The 20,731-nt window shown below is 52.6% G+C and overlaps 1 protein-coding gene across 4 annotated transcripts; it reads left to right on the forward strand.

Annotated features, from left to right (window-relative positions):
• Positions 1-1,016: 1,016 nt before the first annotated feature.
• On the forward strand, positions 1,017-19,424 carry CARD19 (caspase recruitment domain family member 19). Of its 4 annotated transcripts, NM_001260938.1 has the most exons (6): positions 1,038-1,114; positions 13,177-13,319; positions 16,226-16,379; positions 17,717-17,776; positions 18,047-18,118; positions 18,821-18,956. In NM_001260938.1, exons 1-6 carry the CDS (start codon positions 1,108-1,110, stop codon positions 18,934-18,936), a joined length of 552 nt encoding a protein of 183 aa, NP_001247867.1. In that variant the 5' UTR covers positions 1,038-1,107; the 3' UTR covers positions 18,937-18,956. The 4 variants fall into 4 exon arrangements, with proteins under 4 accessions (XP_014972734.1, XP_077821673.1, XP_014972735.1 ...); XM_015117248.3 differs by having other exon boundaries at positions 1,017-1,114; positions 17,717-18,118; positions 18,821-19,424; XM_077965547.1 differs by lacking the exon at positions 18,047-18,118 and having other exon boundaries at positions 1,017-1,114; positions 18,821-19,424.
• Positions 19,425-20,731: the final 1,307 nt, after the last annotated feature.

Below are 20,731 nucleotides of genomic sequence, written 5' to 3' on the forward strand. Positions count from 1 at the left end.
GGGCACTGTCTCCTTTGGCGGGTCCCTGCGGCGTACTGGACGCCAACCGGTCTTCTGCCCCAGGCCTGGCCCTATACTCCCCAGGGCCTGAATTTCTGTATGCCCCTGGATCAGTCACCTCCCCTCTCAGTCTGTTTCCTCAGCCAAAGGGTGGGGCGCGAGGCCGAGGGAGGGGCGGTGGACTGGGCCGGGTGCCGCCGGGCCACCTGGATCCCGACTCCGCCACCCAGCGCGGCAGCGCCCGGAAGGGCGGGCCCAAGATACACGGGGCCCCGGGCAGGAGCGGGCGCGGCCACGAAGGCGCGCGGCCGCCGTAGCTCTGGCAGCGGTGAGGGTGGGACTCGGACGCGGGCATGGCTCCAGTGATAGGCGGGGCTTAAGGCCGCTGCGACGGCGTTGTAGGCCCAGCAAGGGGAGGGACTCTGGGCCCCTCGCGGCGCCCTAACGGACGCTGGGAGGGGCGGGCGGGCGGTCCGGTGGCGCCCGCCCACGCCCGCAATGGCTGGGTATAGCAGGAAGGGGCGGGGCTCAGGGCCCCTGGACGCGCGGAGGCCGACGCCGCAGGGGAGCGGGACTCGAGCGAGGGGCTGGCCCAGGGCTCCTGGAGGCGCGGAAGCCGTGCCGGAGGAGGCAGGGCCCGAGTGAGGGGCGGGGCCCAGTGGGTCCTTGAAGCTTGGAAACCTTCGTCGGAGAGGGCGGGGTTCGGGTGCAGGGCGGGGCTCAGGACTCCTGGAGGCGCGGAAGCCGATCCGGAGGGGGCGGGGCTCGAGTGAGGGGCAAGGCTCAAGGATCTTCGTAGCGGCCTATCCCAGGACGGCAAGGGGGCGGGATTCGAGTGAGGGGCGGAGTTTAGAGCCCTGGCGGCGCCGTAGTGGGCGCGGAAGGGGCGGGGCCTAGCGGGAAGGGGGCAGGGCTCGCCGAGGGGCGGGGTTTAGAGCCCCCGAGTCTACACCGCCGAAGTCGGGGGACGGGCCTAGCCAAAAGGGGCGGGCGAGGACGGCCCGCGGGCGGCGGTCACTGGAAAGGCTGTACTGGGCGGCTGACCGAGGGGCTGACGCGCGGAGGGGTAGACAGCTGGGGACTGCGGGCGGCGCTGTGTCCGTCGCCATGACAGGTGGGCACGGGGCTGGCTGGGCGGCAGGGATGCGGGCGCCCTGGATGGGTGGCCCGGCCGGAGGGTCCGGCTGTCTTGCGAGTTGCCTGCAGGCCGCGCCTGGGCTGCGGGGGCCGAGTGACCTTGGCCCGTCAGCTGCCGGTGGTGCGCGGGTGCACCCCTGCGAGGTGGTGGGTGTCCCGGGCTTCTGCCCGGCGGGGCCGTGCCAGCCGAGGCGGGGTGGGGCACGATGGGTGGTGGCCAGGTGCGGGGCCTGAAAAGGGCGGGGGCGACAAGACAGCTCCAGGGTGGGGCTGCACAGCCAGGGTCTGGGCTCGGCCACTGCCAGTCTGTGTGTTGGGAGGTGTCCCGTGGTGGGGAATTTGGTATGAAAGAGTAGGAGGTGGTAGAAATGACAACAGAGAGAATTCACAGCGGTCCTGCTATGATTCTGGTCACGGAAACAACGCTCCATCCTTGCAACCACCCCAACGACCTCGCAGCACAGGCGGTGCGTTCCTCGGCTGCATGTGGTTTCTGTGGGACTCTTGGAGCCTCCCAGACTCTTTTGGGGGTCCACGACGGTCTTGCCCCTGTTTAGGCCTAAGGGAATCGGGGACAACGACTGGACCCTCCAGTGTTGTTGTGCTCCACACTAGTGGCCCCAGCCCAGCCTTCCTCCCCAGGGCCTCTCTGGGGACCTGCCCACCATCCTCCTGATCCCAAACAGGGTGACCCTGCTCTGTGGACCTTCCCCTGTTGGAGAAGCCCCATGAGGGTGATGGGCTGGTAAAGGACCCCATGGCAGCCCGGTCAGGGAGTATGGGGGTTCCCAGAAGCTGTACTTCATTCTCACTGTTCTGCTTCATGGAGCAGAATTGGCTCAGGGGCTCAGGTTGGCCCCAGAAGTCCCTAGTCCTCTCTCAGTGCTCTCACTTGAGTCTCAGCCTAGGTCCTGCACACAAATAGGATCTCATGGGCTGGAAACTGACGACTTCCAGGACACCAGGTCAGAAGAGACTTCCAGCCTAGGCCACAAGAGACCCCCCAGCTGCCACCTGCTCCCCTTTGTCCTCCCTTCTAACCCTTCTTATTTGTGGCTCTCATATCTGAGCACTTACTGTGCATTGGACCCTATGTTGGGTGATTCCTGTCTGAAAATGATCAGATGGGGACCGGGCGCCGTTGCTCACGCCTGTAATCCCAGCATTTTGGGAGGCCCAGGCGGGCGGATCACAAAGTCAGGAGATCGAGACCATCCTGGCTAACATGGTGAAACCCCGTCTCTGCTAAAAATACAAAAAATTAGCCGGGCGTGGTAGCGGGCACCTGTAGTCCCAGCTACTGGGAAGGCTGAGGCAGGAGAATTTCTTGAACCCAGGAGGCGGAGCTTGCAGTGAGCCGAGATGGCGCCACTGCACTCCGGCCTGGACAACAGAGCAAGACTCCGTCTCAAAAGAAAAAAGGAAGAAAATGATCAGATGGGGACACGTGGAGTATCTTGTCTGTGTACAGATGGGAAAACAAAGTCAAATTGTGCCCTGCCCACTCTGGAATTCCTTAACTCCCTTCGTGAGTTCATCAGAATGCGTGGGACACAACTCAGAGCTATGCTGGTCTCCAGGGAGCCCTGTCCCAGGGACTAGGTATTGGCAGAGCCTGAGGCCTTGCTGTCCATTGAGAAGCCTTCCTGCACAAAGGGACCCTGTCCCTTGCTCTCTGTCAGGGAAGCTTCCTTGCATAAGGGGACGCTGGAGCTGGGAGATCACGTCAGGCAGGGGTCCCTGAAGGCTCTGATTGTAGGCCTCACCTTTTCCAGTGTGTGCTTCCTACCTGCTGGGTCTACTCACTGGGCCTGGAGACATTCCCTCACAAGCCTTAGTCTTTGGCATGGAGAGCCAAGGCCCTTGGAGCACAGCTCTGGGAGGGTCATATGAACAACCCTGCAAGGCTGCAGACCCATAGTCCCAGGCTCACCACCTCCCTGCACCAACTGGGGTCCTGCCTCCCGCCAGCCCTCGCTGCAAGCAGCGCATGTGAGCCAGTGCCTGCAGAACACTGAGGAGGTGTCTGTGTGGGGCAGGTGCTTGACAAGTTACCCCCCGGGCTGTGCCGGCGAGTGAGCAGTTTTAGTTGGGCTGAGCACTGAGACAAGGGGGCTTCTGGAAGAAATACGGGAGGGGGCCAGGCGCGGTGGCTCAAGCCTGTAATCAATCCCAGCACTTTGGGAGGCCGAGGCAGGTGGATCACGAGGTCAGGAGATCAAGACCATCCTGGCTAACACAGTGAAACCCCGTCTCTACTAAAAATACAAAAAATTAGCTGGGCGTGGTGGCGGACGCCTGTAGTCCCAGCTAGTGGGGAGGCTGAGGCAGGAGAATGGCGTGAACCCGAGAGGCGGAGCTTGCAGTGAGCCGAGATCGCACTACTGCACTCCGGCCTGGGCGACAGAGCGAGACTCCGTCTAAAAAAAAAAAAAAAAAAATTCGGGAGTGGAGGTTGATGCCCAAGTGTCTGGACTCCAATTGGTTGGGGATGACAGGAGCTTCGGAAGCCCTCTTGCACGTAGGATAGCAAGGTGAACATGAATTAACCAGGTGGAAACCGAGGAACAGGTATTCTCAGCCTGGGGCAAGGTTCCCAGACAGGATGGTGCTGTTGGGGACTGCCACGCAGGAAGTCTCATGGGCCTGGAGGGCTGGGTGAGAGTGGGTGGGGCCAGCTCCCATGGGGCCTCGAATGCCAGGCTGAGGGCATCAGTCTGAGCTGATAAGAAGGTTCATGTTGGGGTAATAGAGTGGGGGTCTATAGTGCTGGTGCCAGCTTGGCAAGAAGAAAAGGGATGTAGGGCATGGTGAAGGCTTGCCGGGTCTGTGCCAGAGCAAGCCATCTTCCTTTGTCCTATAAAAACAGTTCAGGGACTTGTTTATCGGGAGCTGGCACTGAGATGGTTTCGTTTCTCGTGCCTTTTCTGGCTTCCAAGTGCTGTGTGTTTGTGTGCACAACTCGCAACCACAGGAAGCACAGAGCCCCCAAGCCGCGGAGCCTGGCTTCAGCCCCCAGATCTTGCGGCCTGTGCCAGCTGACTCTCGGCTCACGGTGACTCATGGCTGTGCAGCAGCGGAGGCTCCGCCTGGTTAGCGGCTTGCAGGGCAGGAGGAGGCCGCTACAGGATGCTGGCCACCGTCCACCTACCGTGCTTGCCCTTGGGCCTTGGACCATTCATTGCAGAACTCTTTTTTTTTTTTTTTTTTTTTTTTTTGAGACAGAGTCTCACTCTGTCACCCAGGCTGGAGTGCAGTGGCGCTATCTTGACTCACTGCAACCTGTGCCTCCCGGGTTCAAGGAATTCTCCTACCTCAGCCTCCTGAGTAGCTGGGACTACAGGCGTGTGCCACCACAACCAGCTAATTTCTTTTGTATTTTTAGTAGAGATGGGGTTTCACCGTGTTGGCCAGGCTGGTCTTGAACTCCTGACCTCATGATCCACCTGCCTCAGCCTCCCAAAGTGCTGGGATTATAGGCGTGAGCCACCGTGTCCAGCCTGCAGAACTCTTTAGTGAGCACCTAACTACTGGATTCTTAGCCAAGTGGGCAGTGCTGGGGAGGACAGCCTTGGGCCTGCTCTTGGTCTCTTGGTCTGGCAGGGAGTAGACTGCTGTCACTGATTACAGTGAAGTCGCATGTTAATTAGAGAGGCAGAATGTCTGGATGTCAAGAGGTGGTCCTCAACACGGCTGTGCCTGGGCCTGAATCTTGATCTGTCACTTCGTATCTGGTTGCAGTCTTGGGCAGGTACCTTATCGTCTCACTGTGCCTTAGTTTCCCTATCTGAAAACGGGGCTGGTGGTTGTCCCTATGTTGCAGGGCTGTTGGAAGGATGAAGGTTGTAGGTAGACGCAGGGCTCACAGAGTGCCAGACGTGTGGGATTGCTCTGTGAATCTTGGCTAATTCATCTTAGTTCTTTTAACTAGAGGACTATAGGCGCTGGACCCAGACCGCCCAGCTGGGCCTGTCCATGTGGCCTTGGCAGGTCACTTGACGGCCTTGCGCTCAGCTTCCTCACCATGGTGGGGCTGCTGGCGGACTCAGTGCAGGTGAGGGCTGAGTCAGCCCCCAGCCATCTGCCTCCCTGCGCGGCCCATGGCAAGTGGCTTCAGCCAGATGATAGGGTGGCTGATGGCCTCAATGTGGGCATCACCAGGGACCCTGTGAACCAGGATGGCCCCCCTGTTGTTCTCTGGAGGGCAGGTATCTGTGGGGTTAAGGATGTGTTTGCGGGGTTGCTTGGTGAATGCCAGCCCATACCCCTACACTGTGAGCCCCTGGAGGATGTGGATGGATCTGCCCATCGCCGTGGTCCCCAGCCCGGCGCAGGGCGAGCATGCTGAGATGGGCTGTTCTCACCTGGGCCTGGGTCTGTAGGGTCTGCACAGGGCCCCACAGAGCATGGTTGCTTTTGGGGCGGGTCCACATTCTGGGGGGCAGAAAGGCCAGCCAGGAGGAAGTGGCAACTGGAAAGAGGCATGAGAAAGTAAAACAGTCTGTTGAGTCTGTGCCTCAAGGAGGAAACCCAAGAGGGGGCCCCGCTATGTCCAACACGATGACACTGTTTTTGTTTTGGTTTTTTCTTTGAGACAGTCTCACTGTTGCCCAGGCTGGAGTGCAGTGGCGCACTCTCGGCTCACTGCAACCTCTGCCTCCCAGGTTAAGCGATTCACCTGCCTCAGCCTCACTAAGTGCTGGGATGACAGGCGTGAGCCACCACACTCAGCCTTCGTTTCTTTTTAGCACTGAATAATATTCATTGTATGGATAAACCAGAGTTTATTTATCCATTTACATTTTTTTGTGAGAAAATATACAGAAACAAAATTTACCTTCTTACCCATCTTTCAGTGTACACTTCAGTGATACTAAATACACTCACAATGTTGTGCAGTTGTCACCACTGTCCATTTCCAGAGCTTCTTTATCATCCCAAACAGAAATTTGGTACCCGTTAAACAATAACTGCCCTTTCTCCTTCTGCTCACACCTCCTGGTAATCTCTATTCTATTTTCTGTCTGTATGAATTTGACTCCTCTAAGTACTTCATATAATTGGAATCATATAATATTTGTCCTTTTGTGCCATGTTTATTGCACTTAACATAATGTTTTCAAGGTTCATCCATGTTGTGACATCCATGTATCATAATTTCCTTCCTTTTTAGGGCTGAGTAATATTCTGTTGTACATAGGTATATACCACATTTTGATAATTCATTCATCTTCTGGTGAACATTTGCACTATTTCCATCTTTATTTTGAATAGTGCTGCTATGAAAACCAGTGTGCAAGTATCCATTTGAGTTCCTGCATTTATTTATTTATTTATTTATTTAAGACAGAGTCTCACTTTGTTGCCCAACACTGGAGTGCAGTGTTGGTGATCTTGGCTTAGTGCAACCTCTGCCTCCTGGGTTCAAGTGATTCTCATGCCTCAACCCCCTGAATAGCTGGCACTACAGGCGAGTGCCACCATGCCTGGCTAGCTTTTTGTATTTAGTAGAGACGGGGCTTCGCCATGTTGGCCAGGCTGGTCTTGAGCTCCTGACCTCAGGTGATCTGCCCAGCTTGGCCTCCCAAAGTGCTGGGATGACAGGCATGAGCCACCACCCCCGACTGAGTTCCTGCTTTTTGTTGTCTAAGGTATATACCTAGAAGAATTTCTGGATCACATGGTAATTCTTTTTTTTTTTTTTTTGAGACAGAGTCTCACCGTTGCCCAGGCTGGAGTACAGTGGTGCAATCTCAGTTCACTGCAACCTCTGCCGCCCAGGTTGAAGCGATTCTCCTGCCTCAGCCTCCCAAGTGGCTGGGATTACAGGCGCCTGCCATCCCACCTGGCTAATTTTTGTATTTTTAGTAGAGACCGGGTTTCACCATGTTAGCCAGGATGGTCTCGCTCTCCTGACCTCGTGATCTGCCTGCCTCAGCCTCCCAAAGTGCTGGGATTATAGGTGTGAGCCACCGTGCCCAGCCATCATACGATAATTCTATGTTTAGATTTTTGAGGAACTGCCATACTGTTTTTTTCCACAGTGGCTGCACTATTTTACATTTTCAGCAGTAATGCCCATAAGTTTGAATTTCTCCATATCCTCACCAACATTTGTTATATTAATGTATAGCTATCCTAATGAGTATGAAGCGATATCTCATTATGATTTTTATTTGAATTTCCTTAATGAGTAATCATGACCATTTTTTCTTTTTCTTTTTCTTGAGACTGAGTCTTGCTCCGTTTCCCAGACTGGAGTGCAGTGGCGTAATCTCGGCTCACTGCGACTTCCATCTCCTGGGTTCAAGTGATTCTCTTGCCTCAGCCTCCCAAGTAGTTGGGATTACAGGCACACACCACCATGCCCGGCTAATTATTGTGTTTTTAGTAGAGACAGAGTTTCTCCATGTTGACCAGGTCAGTCTCAAACTCCTGACCTTAGGTGATTTCAGGTGATCTGCCCGCCTCAGCCTCCCAAAGTGCTGGGATTACAGGCGGGAGCCACCGTGCCTGGCCTGATAAGCATTTTTTTGTGTGTTTGATGGCTAGTTGTATATTTTCTTTAGAGAAGTGTCTATTCAAGTTCTTGGCTTAGTTTTGAATTGGGTTCTTTGTGTCTTTTGCTGTTCAGTTGTAGGAGTTCTTTATAGAGTATGGATACTAATCCCTTATGAGATACATGCTTTGCAAATATTTCTCCCATTTATGTGAACTATTTTTTCACTCTTTTTTTCCACTCTTTTAATTAAAAATAGGGTTTAATTCTAGACTCTCTTATTCTATGCCAGTGACCCATATATCTGTCTTTATGATAGTACCACATTGTTTTCATTATTGTATCTTTTTACAGTAAGTTTGGAAAGCAGGAAATATGAGTCCTCCAACCCTGTTTTTTGTTTGTTTGTTTTTTAAGTTTTTTTTTCTTGTTGGCTATACAGGTATTTTGTTTTGAAATTCTATATGAATTTTAGGATGGGTTTTTCTGTTTCTGCAAAAAACACTTGAGATTTTGATAGGGATTGCATTGAATCTGTAGATTGCTTTGGGTAGTGCTTGCAGCAATGTTTTGTGGCTTTCAGTGTACAAGATTTTTGCCTTCTTGATTAAATTTCTTCCTAAGTATTTTATTCTTTTCAATGCTATTATAAATTGAGTCGTTTTCTTAATTTTTGGATTGTTCATTGTTAGTATGTAGAGATGAAATATTTTTGTGTGTTGATTTTATATCTTGCAACCTTGCTGCATGCTTTTAATTAGCTCTAACTTCAAAGAAAAAGATTTTAGGATTTTCTATATATAAAATCATGTCATCTGTGAACAGAGAAAATTTTACTTTTTCCTTTACAATTTGAATGCCTTTTATTCCCTTTTCCTTTTCTTGCCTAATTGCTCTGGTTGGAACTTCCAGTACTATGTTGAATATAAGTGGTAAGAGCAGACATCTTTATCTTGTTCCTGATCTTAAAGAAAAAGCTTTCAGTCTTTCACCATTAAGGTATGATGTTAGCTGTGGGCTTTTCATATAAAAATGTCCGTCAATATATGAGGTGGGATGATTCCAGGAATCCCCTCAAAATCATCTGAGGATGTTCAAATCCCTTATATAAAGTGCTATAATATTTGCACCTACACACATCCTTCCATATATTTTAAATTATCTCTAGGTTACTTGTAATACCTAACACAATGTAAATGCTATGTAAATCGTTGTACTGTATTTTTAAAACTTGTATTTTTTGGCTGTAGTCTTATTTTGTATTGCTTTTCCCCAAATATTTTATATCTGCTGTTGATTTAATCCCTGGATATGGAACCTGCAGAGACAGAGTGCCAACTCTATGGCCTTTATCATGCTGATGAAGTTTCCTTCTGTCTTAGTCCATTTTGTGCTGCTATAACAGAACACTTGAAACTAGGGAATTTATAATGAGCAGAAATGTATAGGCTCATGCTTCCAGAGGTTTGGAAGTCCAAGATCAGGGAGCCAGCATCTGATGAGGGTCTTCTTGCTGTGTTATTCCATGGTGGAAGGCAGAAGGGCTAGAGAGAATGAGAGGGATTAAGAGGAAGAAAACAAACCCGAAACTTCAAGCCCTTTTGTAATTGGCATTAATCCATTCATGATGGTAGAGCCCTCATGACCTGTACACCTCCCATTAGGTTCTATCTCTCAGTGCTGTTACTTTGGGGATTAAGTTTCCAATACATGCTTGTTGACACATTCAAACCATACCATCTTCTAGACCTAATTAATTAAATATTTATATCAAGAAAGGATGTTGACATTTATCAAATGCTTTTTCTAAAACAACTGAAATGGCCATGTATTTTTTCCTTCATTCTATTAATGTGGTATATTTCATTGATTGATTTTTGATTTTTACATGTCGAACCATCCTTGTATTCCAGGAACAAATCAATGTATACTTCTTTTAACATGCTGCTGAATTTGATTTGCTGGATTTTGTTGATTTTTTCCATCAATATTCCTAAGGAGTATTGGTCTGTAGTCTTTTCCATTTTCTTTTTTTTCATAGAGACAAGGTCTTGCTGTATTGCCCAAGTGTGGTCTTGAATTCCTGGCATCAAGTGACTCTCCTGCCTCTCTCTCCCAAAGTGGTTTTCTTTTCTTGAAGTGACTTTGTCTGATTTTGGTATCAGGGTAAAGCTGACCTCACAGAATTAGTTATGAAGTGTTCCCTCCTCTTCAGTTTTTTTTGTAAGTTTGAGAAGGATTGGTATTAGTTCTTTACATTTATGGTAGAATTAACCAGCAAAGCTATCTGGTCCTGAGCTTTTCTTTCTTGAGATATTTTTCATTATTGATTTAATCTTACTAGTTATTGGTTAGATTTTCTATTTCTTCATGGTTTAGTTTTGGTGGATTGTGTTTTTAGGAATGTTTTCATTTCATTTAGGTTATCTAATTTGTTGGTATACAAATGTTCATAGTATTCTCTTACATTCCTTTTTATTTCTGTAAAGTTCATGGTAATGTCCTCACTTTTATTCCTGATACTAGTAATTTGAGTCTTCTCTTATTTTTCTTTGTCAGTCTAGCTAGTTTTGTCATTTTTATTGATATCATCAAAGAATCGACTTTGGTTTTCTTGATTTTTCTCCACTGTTTTTCGATTCTCTATTTCATTTGTCTTCACTCTAATCTTGATTATTTCCCTCCTTCTGTGAGCTTTGGGTTTAGTTTGCTCTTCAAGCTCTCTGGTCTTTAGTTTTTCCTTTTCTCACTCCTTAAAGTGTGATGTTAGGTTACTGATTTAAGATTTTTTTTAGATATATGCATTTGCAACTATAATTTTCCCTCTTAGCACTGCTTTTGCTGCATCCCTTAGGTTTTGGCATAGTGTAGGGGGGTGTGTGTGTGTGTGTGTGGGTGTGTGTGTGTAGGTGTGTGTTTCCGCTTTTCTCATGTTACTTCCTAATTTCCCTCATGATTTCTCTTTTGACCCATTGGTTTTCTTGTTTGTTTGTTTGTTTGTCTGAGACAGAGTCTCGCTCTGTCACCCAGGCTGGAGTGCAGTGGCACGAATTCAGCTCACTACAACCTCCACCTCCCAGGTTCAAGGAATTCTTGTGCCTCAGCCTCCCAGGTAGCTGGGATTACAAGCGTGCACCACCATGCCTGGCTAAGTTTTGTATTTTTAGTAGAGATAGGGTTTTGCCATGTTGGCCAGGCTGGTCCCAAACTCCTGGCCTCAAGTGATCTGCCTGCCTCAGCTTCCCAAAGTGCTGGGATAACAGGTGTGAGCCACCATGACTGGCACCCCATTGGCTATTTAATTTTCACATATTTGTGAATTTTTTAGTTTTCTATTATTGATTTCTAGCTTCATTGTGGGTGGTCAGAAAATATATTTTATATGATTTCAACCTTTTCAAATATATTAAAACTGGTTTTTGTGGCCACAAACTTGTTTTGCGGCCTATCTTGGGGAATGTTTCATGTGCACGTGAGAAAAATATCTATATTGTTGGATGGAGTGTTCTGTTTATGTCTACCAGGTATAATTGGCTTATGGTGTTGTTGAAGTCCTCTATTTCCTCATTTATCTTCTGTCTGGTGGTTCTGTCTCTCACTGAAAGTGGTGTTTTGAAGTCTCCAAATATTATTATAGAGGTATCTATTTCTCCCTTCAACTCTGCCAGTGTTTGCTTCATACATTTTGAAGCTCTGATATTTGGTGCATATATGTTTATAACTGTTGCATATTCTTGATGAATTTATCCTTTTATTAATACATAATATACTTTTTAATCTCTTGTAATAGTTTTTGACTTATAGTCTATTTTGCCTGATGTTAGTATAGTTACCTCATCTCTCTTTTGGTTACTATTTGTATGGGAATTTTTTTAGGTCCTTTCATTTTCAACTTCTTTGTGTCTTTAGATCTGAAGTGAGTCTTTTGTAGACAGCACTTAGTTGTCTCATATTTTAAAAATCCATTCTGCCAATCTATGCCTTTTGATAGGAAAATTTGGCTGGGCGCGGTAGCTCATGCCTATAATCCCAGCACTTGGGGAGGCCAAGGCAGGCAGATCACCTGAGGTCAGGAGTTTGACACCAGCCTGGCCAACATGGTAAAACCCTGTCTCTACTAAAAAAATACAAAAACCACCACGCCCGGCTAGTTTTTTGTATTTTTAGTAGAGACGGGGTTTCACCATGTTAGCCAGGATAGTCTCGATCTCCTGACCTCGTGATCCACCCGCCTCGGCCTCCCAAAGTGCTGGGAGACACAGCGAGACTCCGTCTCAAAAAAAAAAAAAAAAAAAAAATACAAAAACCAGATGGGCATGGTGGCGTACACCTGTAATCCCAGGGAGAATTGCTTGAACCCAGGAGGCAGAGGTTGCAGTGAGCCGAGATTGGGCCTCAGCACTCCAGCCTGGGCAACAGAGCAAGACTCTATCTCAAAAAAAAAAAAAAAAGGAAAGTTTAACCTATTTACATTTGAATTAATTGCTGATAAGGAATGTGTTACTACTGCCATTTTGCTATGTGTTTCCTGTATGTCTTGTAGCTTTTTTGACCCTCATTTATTCTATTACTGCCTTCTTTTGTGTTTTGTTCACTTTTTATAGCAACACATTTAGATTCCCTTCTCATTTTCCTCTGTGTTATGTTCTATAAATATTTCCTTTGTGAACATGGGGAAACAGGACAAGCTGCCACAAGTATGTAAGGTGATGCACATGTTCAGTCCCTGTGGGGATCCTGTGTGCCATCCTCTCCATGCCCTCCTGTCGTCACTCCACTGCTCAGCCTTAAAGATCTGTCATTCTAAGAAACATTCTTAATGGAAAAGTGGTACAATGATATTTTAATGGTGATTCTGGAAAAAAAAAAAAAAAGGCAAATGAAAAGCATTTCTAGCCCTCTGGGAGAACTCACTGGTTTACTGTTGGTAGAAGCTTCTTAAGGCCTTTCAGACACACTGTGTCCCATTGTGATCCCAGCACGGGCCACCCTGAGCCCTGTGTCCCTGTATCTGTGCCAGTGTGAAGATCTGCAGAGCCCACGTCTGAGCATTCTTGATCTCGAACTCCTGAGCTCAAGTGATCTGCCCATCTTGGCCTCCCAAAATGTTGGTGTTACAAGGGTGAGCCATCGCACCTGGTCTGAGCCACCATGCCTGGCCCTGGGCATTCTGAGCCACCTGTGCCACCCTAGGCCCCAGCTATTTCCTGATGGCCCTGCATGTGGCCCATGAAAAGTAGATTCTTAGCCCCTCTGAGTTTGATTTCTGTGGCGAGCTCTGTGAAAGTGGGTTTCCAGCACAACCCTTCACTTCCATCTTCTGGTGGGGCAGGTTGGCAGCAGGCAGGTTGGCAGGCCAGGGGCAGCTCTCAGCTGTGCAGTGCACACCACACGGGCTGGGATGGCTGTGATTCTGCGGGTGCACCCTCTTGGTGGGCACCCACTTTGGGGGTGATGCCCTCCTGTGGTGTCAGTACAAGGCTGTCGTCTCTGGTCCCCTTGGGCTGTGCTGGCTCATGCCCCTGTGCTGTCTGTTTTAGATCAGACGTATTGTGACCGCCTGGTGCAGGACACGCCTTTCCTGACAGGCCACGGGCGCTTGAGTGAGCAGCAGGTGGACAGGATCATCCTCCAGCTGAACCGCTACTACCCACAGATCCTTACCAACAAGGAGGCGGAAAAGGTGCTGAGGAGGTGAGGGGGGTGCCCGAGACACTGCTCAGTTTCCCTTCCCTTCTGGGCTGGGAGAAGCTGGTGACCAGCCCTGGGTCATTCTCTCACGGGAATGACACACTAGGTATGTCAGGATTCAGAGGTGACATATCTGGACCTGGCTCCTAAGGCTGCCTGAGCTACAAACTGACCCTTTGGGGCCCTTTGGACCAAACAAGCCCAGAACGTCAGCTCTCTGTGCCTCAGTTTCTTCCTATGTCATTGGGTATGCTGTCCCCGAGTTGCTGGGAGATTATAGGAGATAACGTGACAATACATGAAGCACATGACAGTATAAGACTTGGAGGGAGGCAAGAAAGAGGGCGAGAGGGAGGGGTGAGGAGGGCAGAGGCAGAGGGAGAGCTGAAGTGGGATGGGGAACAGATAGTCCTGGCCCACCCTAGTGCCACAGTGCTTTGCATTCTGCATCTTCTGAAGGTTCAAAGTGGGCAAACAATTGCTTCCTTTTCTCTAATTTCTATGTTACTGTACGCGGCTGGAAAGCCCAGCATGTCACAGGTAGGCAACCGAGCTTCTAGGAAGGCAGATGCTGACCCACCCCATGGCCGTGCCACCGTCTGCCCCTCTCAGCAGTGCTGAGCGGGCTGGTCCCCTCGGAACCCCAGCTTCCCCATGTGTGGAGCAGACGCTGAGAGCCCTGCCTGGCAGGTGTGGTGTGGACTGACTGAGCTGAGCCGGGTAAACGCCTGCCCGAGAGCCCTTATCACCAGATGGCCCTGCAGCCCTGTGGGCACCGCGCCCATCACCCCATCTCACAGAGGTGATCCCAAGGCCCAAGAGGCAGCCGCTTGCCCGGGGCCGCTCATCTCAGGAGTGCCAGGCCATGTCCTGAGTTCATCCTATTGTTTGGGAAAGTGCCCAGGGCCGGTGGCTGTTGCTCTGTCACATGGCCCTGGCCTCTCAGAGCTGCAGAGCTGGAAACAGCAGGGTGGCTCTGCTGGAGATGGCATTTAAGATGCAATTCCTGGGCTCTGTCTTGGGAAGTCTGTCCTGCCCCATCACCCCAGTGCCAGGTGGCCCTGAGGGGACATTGGATGAGAGAGTTAGCCACACCCTGCCGACCCTGCCCACATCTGTGGCTCTGGCGCCCGCACTGAGCCACCTGTTCCTTAACAGCTATCACCAAGACCAGAGGGATGGGCAGTGAGTGCCAGAGACCCCTAGGCCTTCGGGGTACAGGTCCTGCCAGCCTCCTTCCCCTCTGGGTGACCCCAATTGAGTCCCTTCTCTTGGAGCTGTCATTTCCTCACGTGGCAGGGGGTCATGATGCAGGGCTATCCTTAGGGTTGGGGCATCTCCTGGCACAATGAGGTTGGCCCACAACAGAACACAAGTCAACACGGGCCCTGCTACTGGCTCAGGTGCTTCTTCCATTGTGAAGGTGATACAGTAATTTTAAAAGTTAGGAGCTCAAATCCATCTCTTATTATTGTAATTGAAGTCTAATGCATGTTCACTTTTAGAAAGTTTAGAAAGTTTCGGATGTTTATACAAGAAAAACCACATATTCCTTCCTCACAGACACCATAGCTTCTGCCACCCATCTGGCTGTCATTTCCACACTGCCATGGTTTTACTCGTTTCCTGTGGCCATGTAGAATGGTATGCTGCCACCAGGTGGCAGCACTGGGCCACAGACTCCGGGTCCTGGCGGTCAAGGCCCAGTGGCCTGTCCACTGACCTTGAGAACCACACATTTCTCTGTCAGACACATCAAAAGAGCCAATACTTTTGTCACTCTTTTCTTTTTTTTTGAGATGGAGTCTGTCACCCAGGCTGGAGTGCAGTGGCGTGATCTCGGCTCAGTGCAACCTCTGCCTCCCAGTTTCCAGTGATCCTCTGGCCTCAGCCTCCCAAGTAGCTGGGATTAAACATGCACCACCATGCCTGGCTAATTTTGTGTACTCTTAGTAGAGATGGGGTTTCGCCATGTTGGCCAGGCTGGTGTCAAACTCCTGACCTCGAGCTCCTGATCTGCCTGCCTCAGCCTCCCAAAGTGCTGGGATTACAGGCATGAGCCATCGCGCTCAGCTTCAACTTATTTTTTAAAAACTTGAATCACATTCCTGTAGACTGCAAAATAACAGAAGTTAGCACTTATACCTCACTTCATTAATTCCCTGTCATAGCCTACCATGAGGGTTCATTATCCCCTTTTTACAAATGAAGAAACCAAGTCTCAGAGGGGTGGAGTAGCTGGCTGAGGTCACACAGGAAGCCACACTATGTCCTAACACTTGGAATGATGTCACCAGCCCTGTGCTTTCTTCTTTTTTTTTTTTTCTTTTTTTTTTTGAGACAGAGTCTTGCTCTGTTGCCCAGGCTGGAGTGCAGTGGCGCGATGTCAGCTCACTGCAAGCTCCGCCTCCCAGGTTCACACCATTCTCCTGCCTCAGCCTCCCGAGTAGCCGGGACTACAGGCGCCCGCCACCACACCTGGCTAATTTTTTTGTATTTTCTAGTAGAGACGGGGTTTCACCGTGTTAGCCAGGATGGTCTCGATCTCCTGACCTCGTGATCCGCCTGCCTTGGCCTCCCAAAGTGCTGGGATTACAGGCGTGAGCCACTGTGCCCGGCCAGCCCTGTGATTTCTTTGTGACCGCTCCCGGCCTGTTTCCCAACCTCCCACCCCACAGGGAGTATGAGGAGTAGCAGTGATGCCTGTGACAGAGGCAATGCCAGGCACTATGTGGTGTGGGTAAGGGGCAGGGTGTCACAGGAGCTGCCATCCAGCAGGTGTCCTGACACTCAATGGGGAAGCTGAGGCTGGGGGCCTGACCTTGGTGCCCTGCCCTGACCCACAGCCAGCCCCCCTGGCCTGATCTTCCCTGGCCTGATCTTCCCTTATACCCTCAGTTCCGGAACCCCAAGGCGTCCTTGCGTGTGCGGCTCTGTGACCTCCTGAGCCACCTGCAGCGGAGCGGCGAGCGGGACTGCCAGGAGTTCTACCGAGCCCTGTATATCCATGCCCAGCCCCTGCACAGCTGCCTGCCCAGCCGCCACGCTCTGCGTAAGTTCCACGTCCCCAACCATGTATGCTTGGTGCCGGCCCAGGGAGGGCACCCCAGCCTGCTGCTGATGCCATGGATGTTCTCCGTGACCTCCCAAGTCTGCTGCAGCCCAGGCCTGGCATCCCCTCTCGCCTCAGCCCTTCCCCAGAGGCCACCCTCAGCCCCGAGGGGAGAGTGTGGCAGGCACAGGCAGTGCAGATGTTGGTCTCTGTCTCCCACTTTCTCCATCTCTCTCTGTCATGGCAGTTTTCACACAGAAGGGGGCATCTTGTGCGTCCTCTCTTGCCCTTCCTTTTCTAGCCTCGTTCCAGGGGGATCCTTTCCTGTCTGTGTGGACAGCAGCCTTGTTCCCACAGCTGCATAGCGCTCCTAGGCGGTCCCCGCTGGAATTACCCAACCCCATGATGAACCCTTTCATTGCCGTGATCTGCACACGTGTGGGGGTTTCCACAGGGCGTGGTCAGGCCCGGATGGCTGGTCCGAAGCACATGCATTTCAGCTCTGAGGCTCCTGTCCTCAGGCAGTGTGCGCTCAGGCCCCGGGAGTCATGTGGATGCCAGTAGCCTGGGCCCACAGAGCTGCCGGGACGTTCAGGGCGCCTCGAGGTGAAGACGGCAACTCTGATCTGTCGCCTCTGTGGTCAGGGCCCTAGGAGGAGGGGCTACCGCCCCGTGGCCCTCAAGCAACAGGACAGAGACCAGAGGGACTGGGTGGCTCACCCCAGGCTACTGGGCTGGGGGTCTCTGAGCCCCCGGAGGCCTCCCCAGGCCTCACAGGACACAGTGCAGATGGTGGGCAGGGAGAGCTCGAGGGGAGGCCCAGCCCTGCAGGAGGGACTGGCTCTCCCTCCCGAGCCACGAGTATGCCACAGGGGGCTTTCAAAACCAGGCAGGGCCAAGCCTCGGCCCCACTGGAGGTGGAGCACCTTCTGTGGCTCCCGCGTGCCTTTAGGCCCGTCCAGCAGGTCTCAGGCTGGATAACCTCCGGGGGAGGCCTGGGCAGAAAGCTTCTGGCCCAGCTGCACCCAGTGAGGCAGCCACCAGGCCGGCAGCAGCCACGCTGTCCACAGCAATGTTCATGCCGCGTTTGGTGCCTGTGGCCACCAGGGTACAATGACCTTCCCTATGCCTGTGGCACTTGAAGTCACAGCAGCTGGACCACCGGAGAAGACCCAGACTGTGCATAGTTCCCTGAGGAGGGTTGGTCTCGGGTACCACGGCCTGGTCTGGCCTGGCGGCCCCAGGAGGCGGCAGTGGCCTTGGGCTTCCTATGGGGTGACGACCTTGCTCTCCGGCCCTGCCCATTGACTAACCATGCTCTGTGGTTTTGTTTCTAGAGAACTCAGATTGCACACAGCTAGACTCGGGCAGCCAGAGCGGCGAGCTGAGTGACAGGGGTAACACCTCCCTGCTGCCCTCCCTCTCTCTCCCTCTTTCCCTCTCTCTTTACCCTCCCCAGGGCTCCATCTCCGCCTCAGGGGCTTCTCCACCCCAAGTGTGGCTCCATTCCTGGCCTTCTGTTGGTGACAGACCCCCTAAGGTGCTCGCTTGGGGGCTCTTCAGGCAGCACCTCAGCCTGGCACCCCCTCCCCTGCGCAGCCCCCGAGCCTCAGGACCCCACCCCTCTGAGGCCCAGGGGAGCCCTGTTCACGCTGGTGTCTCCCCAGGACCCATGAGCTTCCTGGCTGGTCTGGGCCTTGCTGTGGGACTGGCCCTGCTCCTGTACTGCTATCCACCAGGTGGGTGCAGGTGGACCCTCACAGGGCTGGGCCTGCTTCCCCTCTGCCACCAAGCCAGGGCCCCAGACCCTGCCCAATTTGGGACCCCTTGGCCTCTCCACACCTCAGTGTCCACACTTGAGCAGTGGGATGGTGTCACCTTGCAGGGCTCATGAGAAATGGGATGTGAGGAGGCTCCCAGCGTCCACTGGCTCCTGCCGCCCTTGGGAACCAGAAAATGATGACCCCTAGCGGGAGGAGGGGTGCAGCCGGGACTCTGGGTGTTACAAAGCCCTGCCACACCTGTGGCCTTGAGCCATGTGGGGCCCTTGAGCAGGTCACGTGCCCCAGGGCCTTGGGTCTCTCCACCAGCCACAGGCCTGATGCATAGGAGCCTCCCAGGGCCCGTCTACTGGCGCCCAGCCTGGCCTGCCCCGTCTCCCTTTTCTGTGATGCCTGAGTTTGTCGTGCTGGGAGGCCTACTGGGCGCGAGGACACAGGCACACATGGCAGGACTCAAGGCCCCTGGGTCACTTGGGTGGGAGCTGGGGGCTCTGGAATCTGCCCTAATTCTTGTCTTTTCAACTCAAGCCAAGACCATGACTGGGAGGGAGCACCCTGCCCCAGTGCCCGCTCCCCCCCACCCCCGTGGGAGGGAGGGAAACACAGAATTCACCTCTGGGACTGGCTCGTGAGCTTTTTGCCTCCCCTTTTGTCTTCTAGACCCCAAGGGCCTGCCAGGGACCCGGCGCGTCCTCGGCTTCTCGCCTGTCATCATCGACAGACATGTCAGCCGCTACCTGCTGGCCTTCCTGGCAGATGACCTAGGGGGGCTCTGACAGACCCCGGACCCAGGGCCTCACCCGCCACTCAACCAAAGAGTCCTCCAGCCGACCCGCCAAGGGGACTGCTGCTTCTTTTTCTAAATGCTTATTTTTCATTATTTATAATTTGTGTAAAAAACACACCTTCGGCCGGGCGCGGTGGTTCACACCTGTAATCCCAGCACTTTGGGAGGCCAAGGCGGGCGGATCACGAGGTCAGGAGACCGAGACCATCCTGGCTAACACGGTGAAACCCCGTCTGTACTGAAAATACAAAAAAACTAGCCGGGCGTGGTGGCGGCGCCTGTAGTCCCAGCTACTCGGGAGGCTGAGGCAGGAGAATGGCGTGAACCCGGGAGGCGGAGCTTGCAGTGAGCCGAGATCGCGCCACTGCACTCCAGCCTGGGCAACAGAGTGAGACTCCGTCTCAAAAAAAAAACAAAAACAAAAAAACACCTTCATCTTACCAGGTGCTGACCATATTAAATGTTCAAGTTCCCTCAGCCTGCCTTGCTCCTCAGTCTCAGGAGGGCTTCAGAGATGACGGCAGCTATGGCTGCTTCAGCTGGGACTGGCCCTGGTGTTCCCGGCATCTCCACATCCAGCTGCTGGCACAGACCCCCAGACAGGACACCCCCAACATGGGCTCACCTGCCTCGGATAAGCCCCCGGGCACTGCCTCCCCACCTCAGATGTCCCCCACACTGCCCCCTCCTCCCACCTTGTGTGCCTCTCTCTGTCACACACACACACTCTCTCTCTCTCTCTCTCTCTCTCTCTCTCTCTCTCTCTCTCTCTCTGGCTGCTGAGCCTGGGCCGGAGACCTGCTTCCCTCCCCTTGTCAGCTCCTCCCCCAAGCCTTTTAGTGGGGAAACGAGAATATTTGTCAACCCGCAGAATCATCATGAGTTTGCATTTTCCAGGGGGTTTCTGGAGGCACCCAGGCTTTGCCCCAGAAGGTGCTGGGGGCCCCTAACCCTGGGGTGATGCCACTGGCAGGGCGAGGCTATGAGTGCGGCTCCTGGAGGGACCATGCTCAGTCAGTCGCAGGGTCGCTGCGCATGTTACAGTGGGAACCAGGCTGACCGCGGAATGTGGAGCTCCAGGACATGATGTCCCGTTACTGGGCAGCGCTGCTGCTTGGTCATCACAGTGCCTGCCCCTTCAGGGATCTGAGGGCCAGGGACAAGGAAAGCCAGAGCCTCAGAGCCCTCCCACCTGCCAGGCTGCCACGCGCCCACTGAGTGGGGTGGCGGGGGGACAGCCCTAGCTGCCCTCTCCCTCCTCCACCCTGAGCCGCGGGGCCAGGGCCTGTGCTCCAGTCTCAGCCCGTTTGCCCACCTGTGAAATGGGATCCCTCCCTCGGGACTCCTCCTTGAGCATGGGTTCTGTCACAGCCCCCCTGCCTCAGAAATCCTTTTAGGAATTGACCACCTTGCTCCAGGTGCCCCCTCATGCCTGGGTAAAGGAGACACATACTTAGTGAAGGTGACAGGTGTGACTTGTCCCTGGAGAGCTAAGGAGGGGTCTCCAGGGACATTAACATTCTATTACGGGCCGGGCGCGGTGGCTCAAGCCTGTAATCCCAGCACTTTGGGAGGCCGAGACGGGCGGATCACGAGGTCAGGAGATCGAGACCATCCTGGCTAACACGGTGAAACCCCCTCTCTACTAAAAAATACAAAAAACTAGCCGGGCGAGGTGGCGAGCGCCTGTAGTCCCAGCTACTCGGGAGGCTGAGGCAGGAGAATGGCGTAAACCCGGGAGGCGGAGCTTGTAGTGAGCTGAGATCCGGCCATTGCACTCCAGC

Source organism: Macaca mulatta, chromosome 15 (genome assembly GCF_049350105.2).
Source record: "Macaca mulatta isolate MMU2019108-1 chromosome 15, T2T-MMU8v2.0, whole genome shotgun sequence".
In the NCBI taxonomy this organism is placed as follows: domain Eukaryota; kingdom Metazoa; phylum Chordata; class Mammalia; order Primates; family Cercopithecidae; genus Macaca; species Macaca mulatta.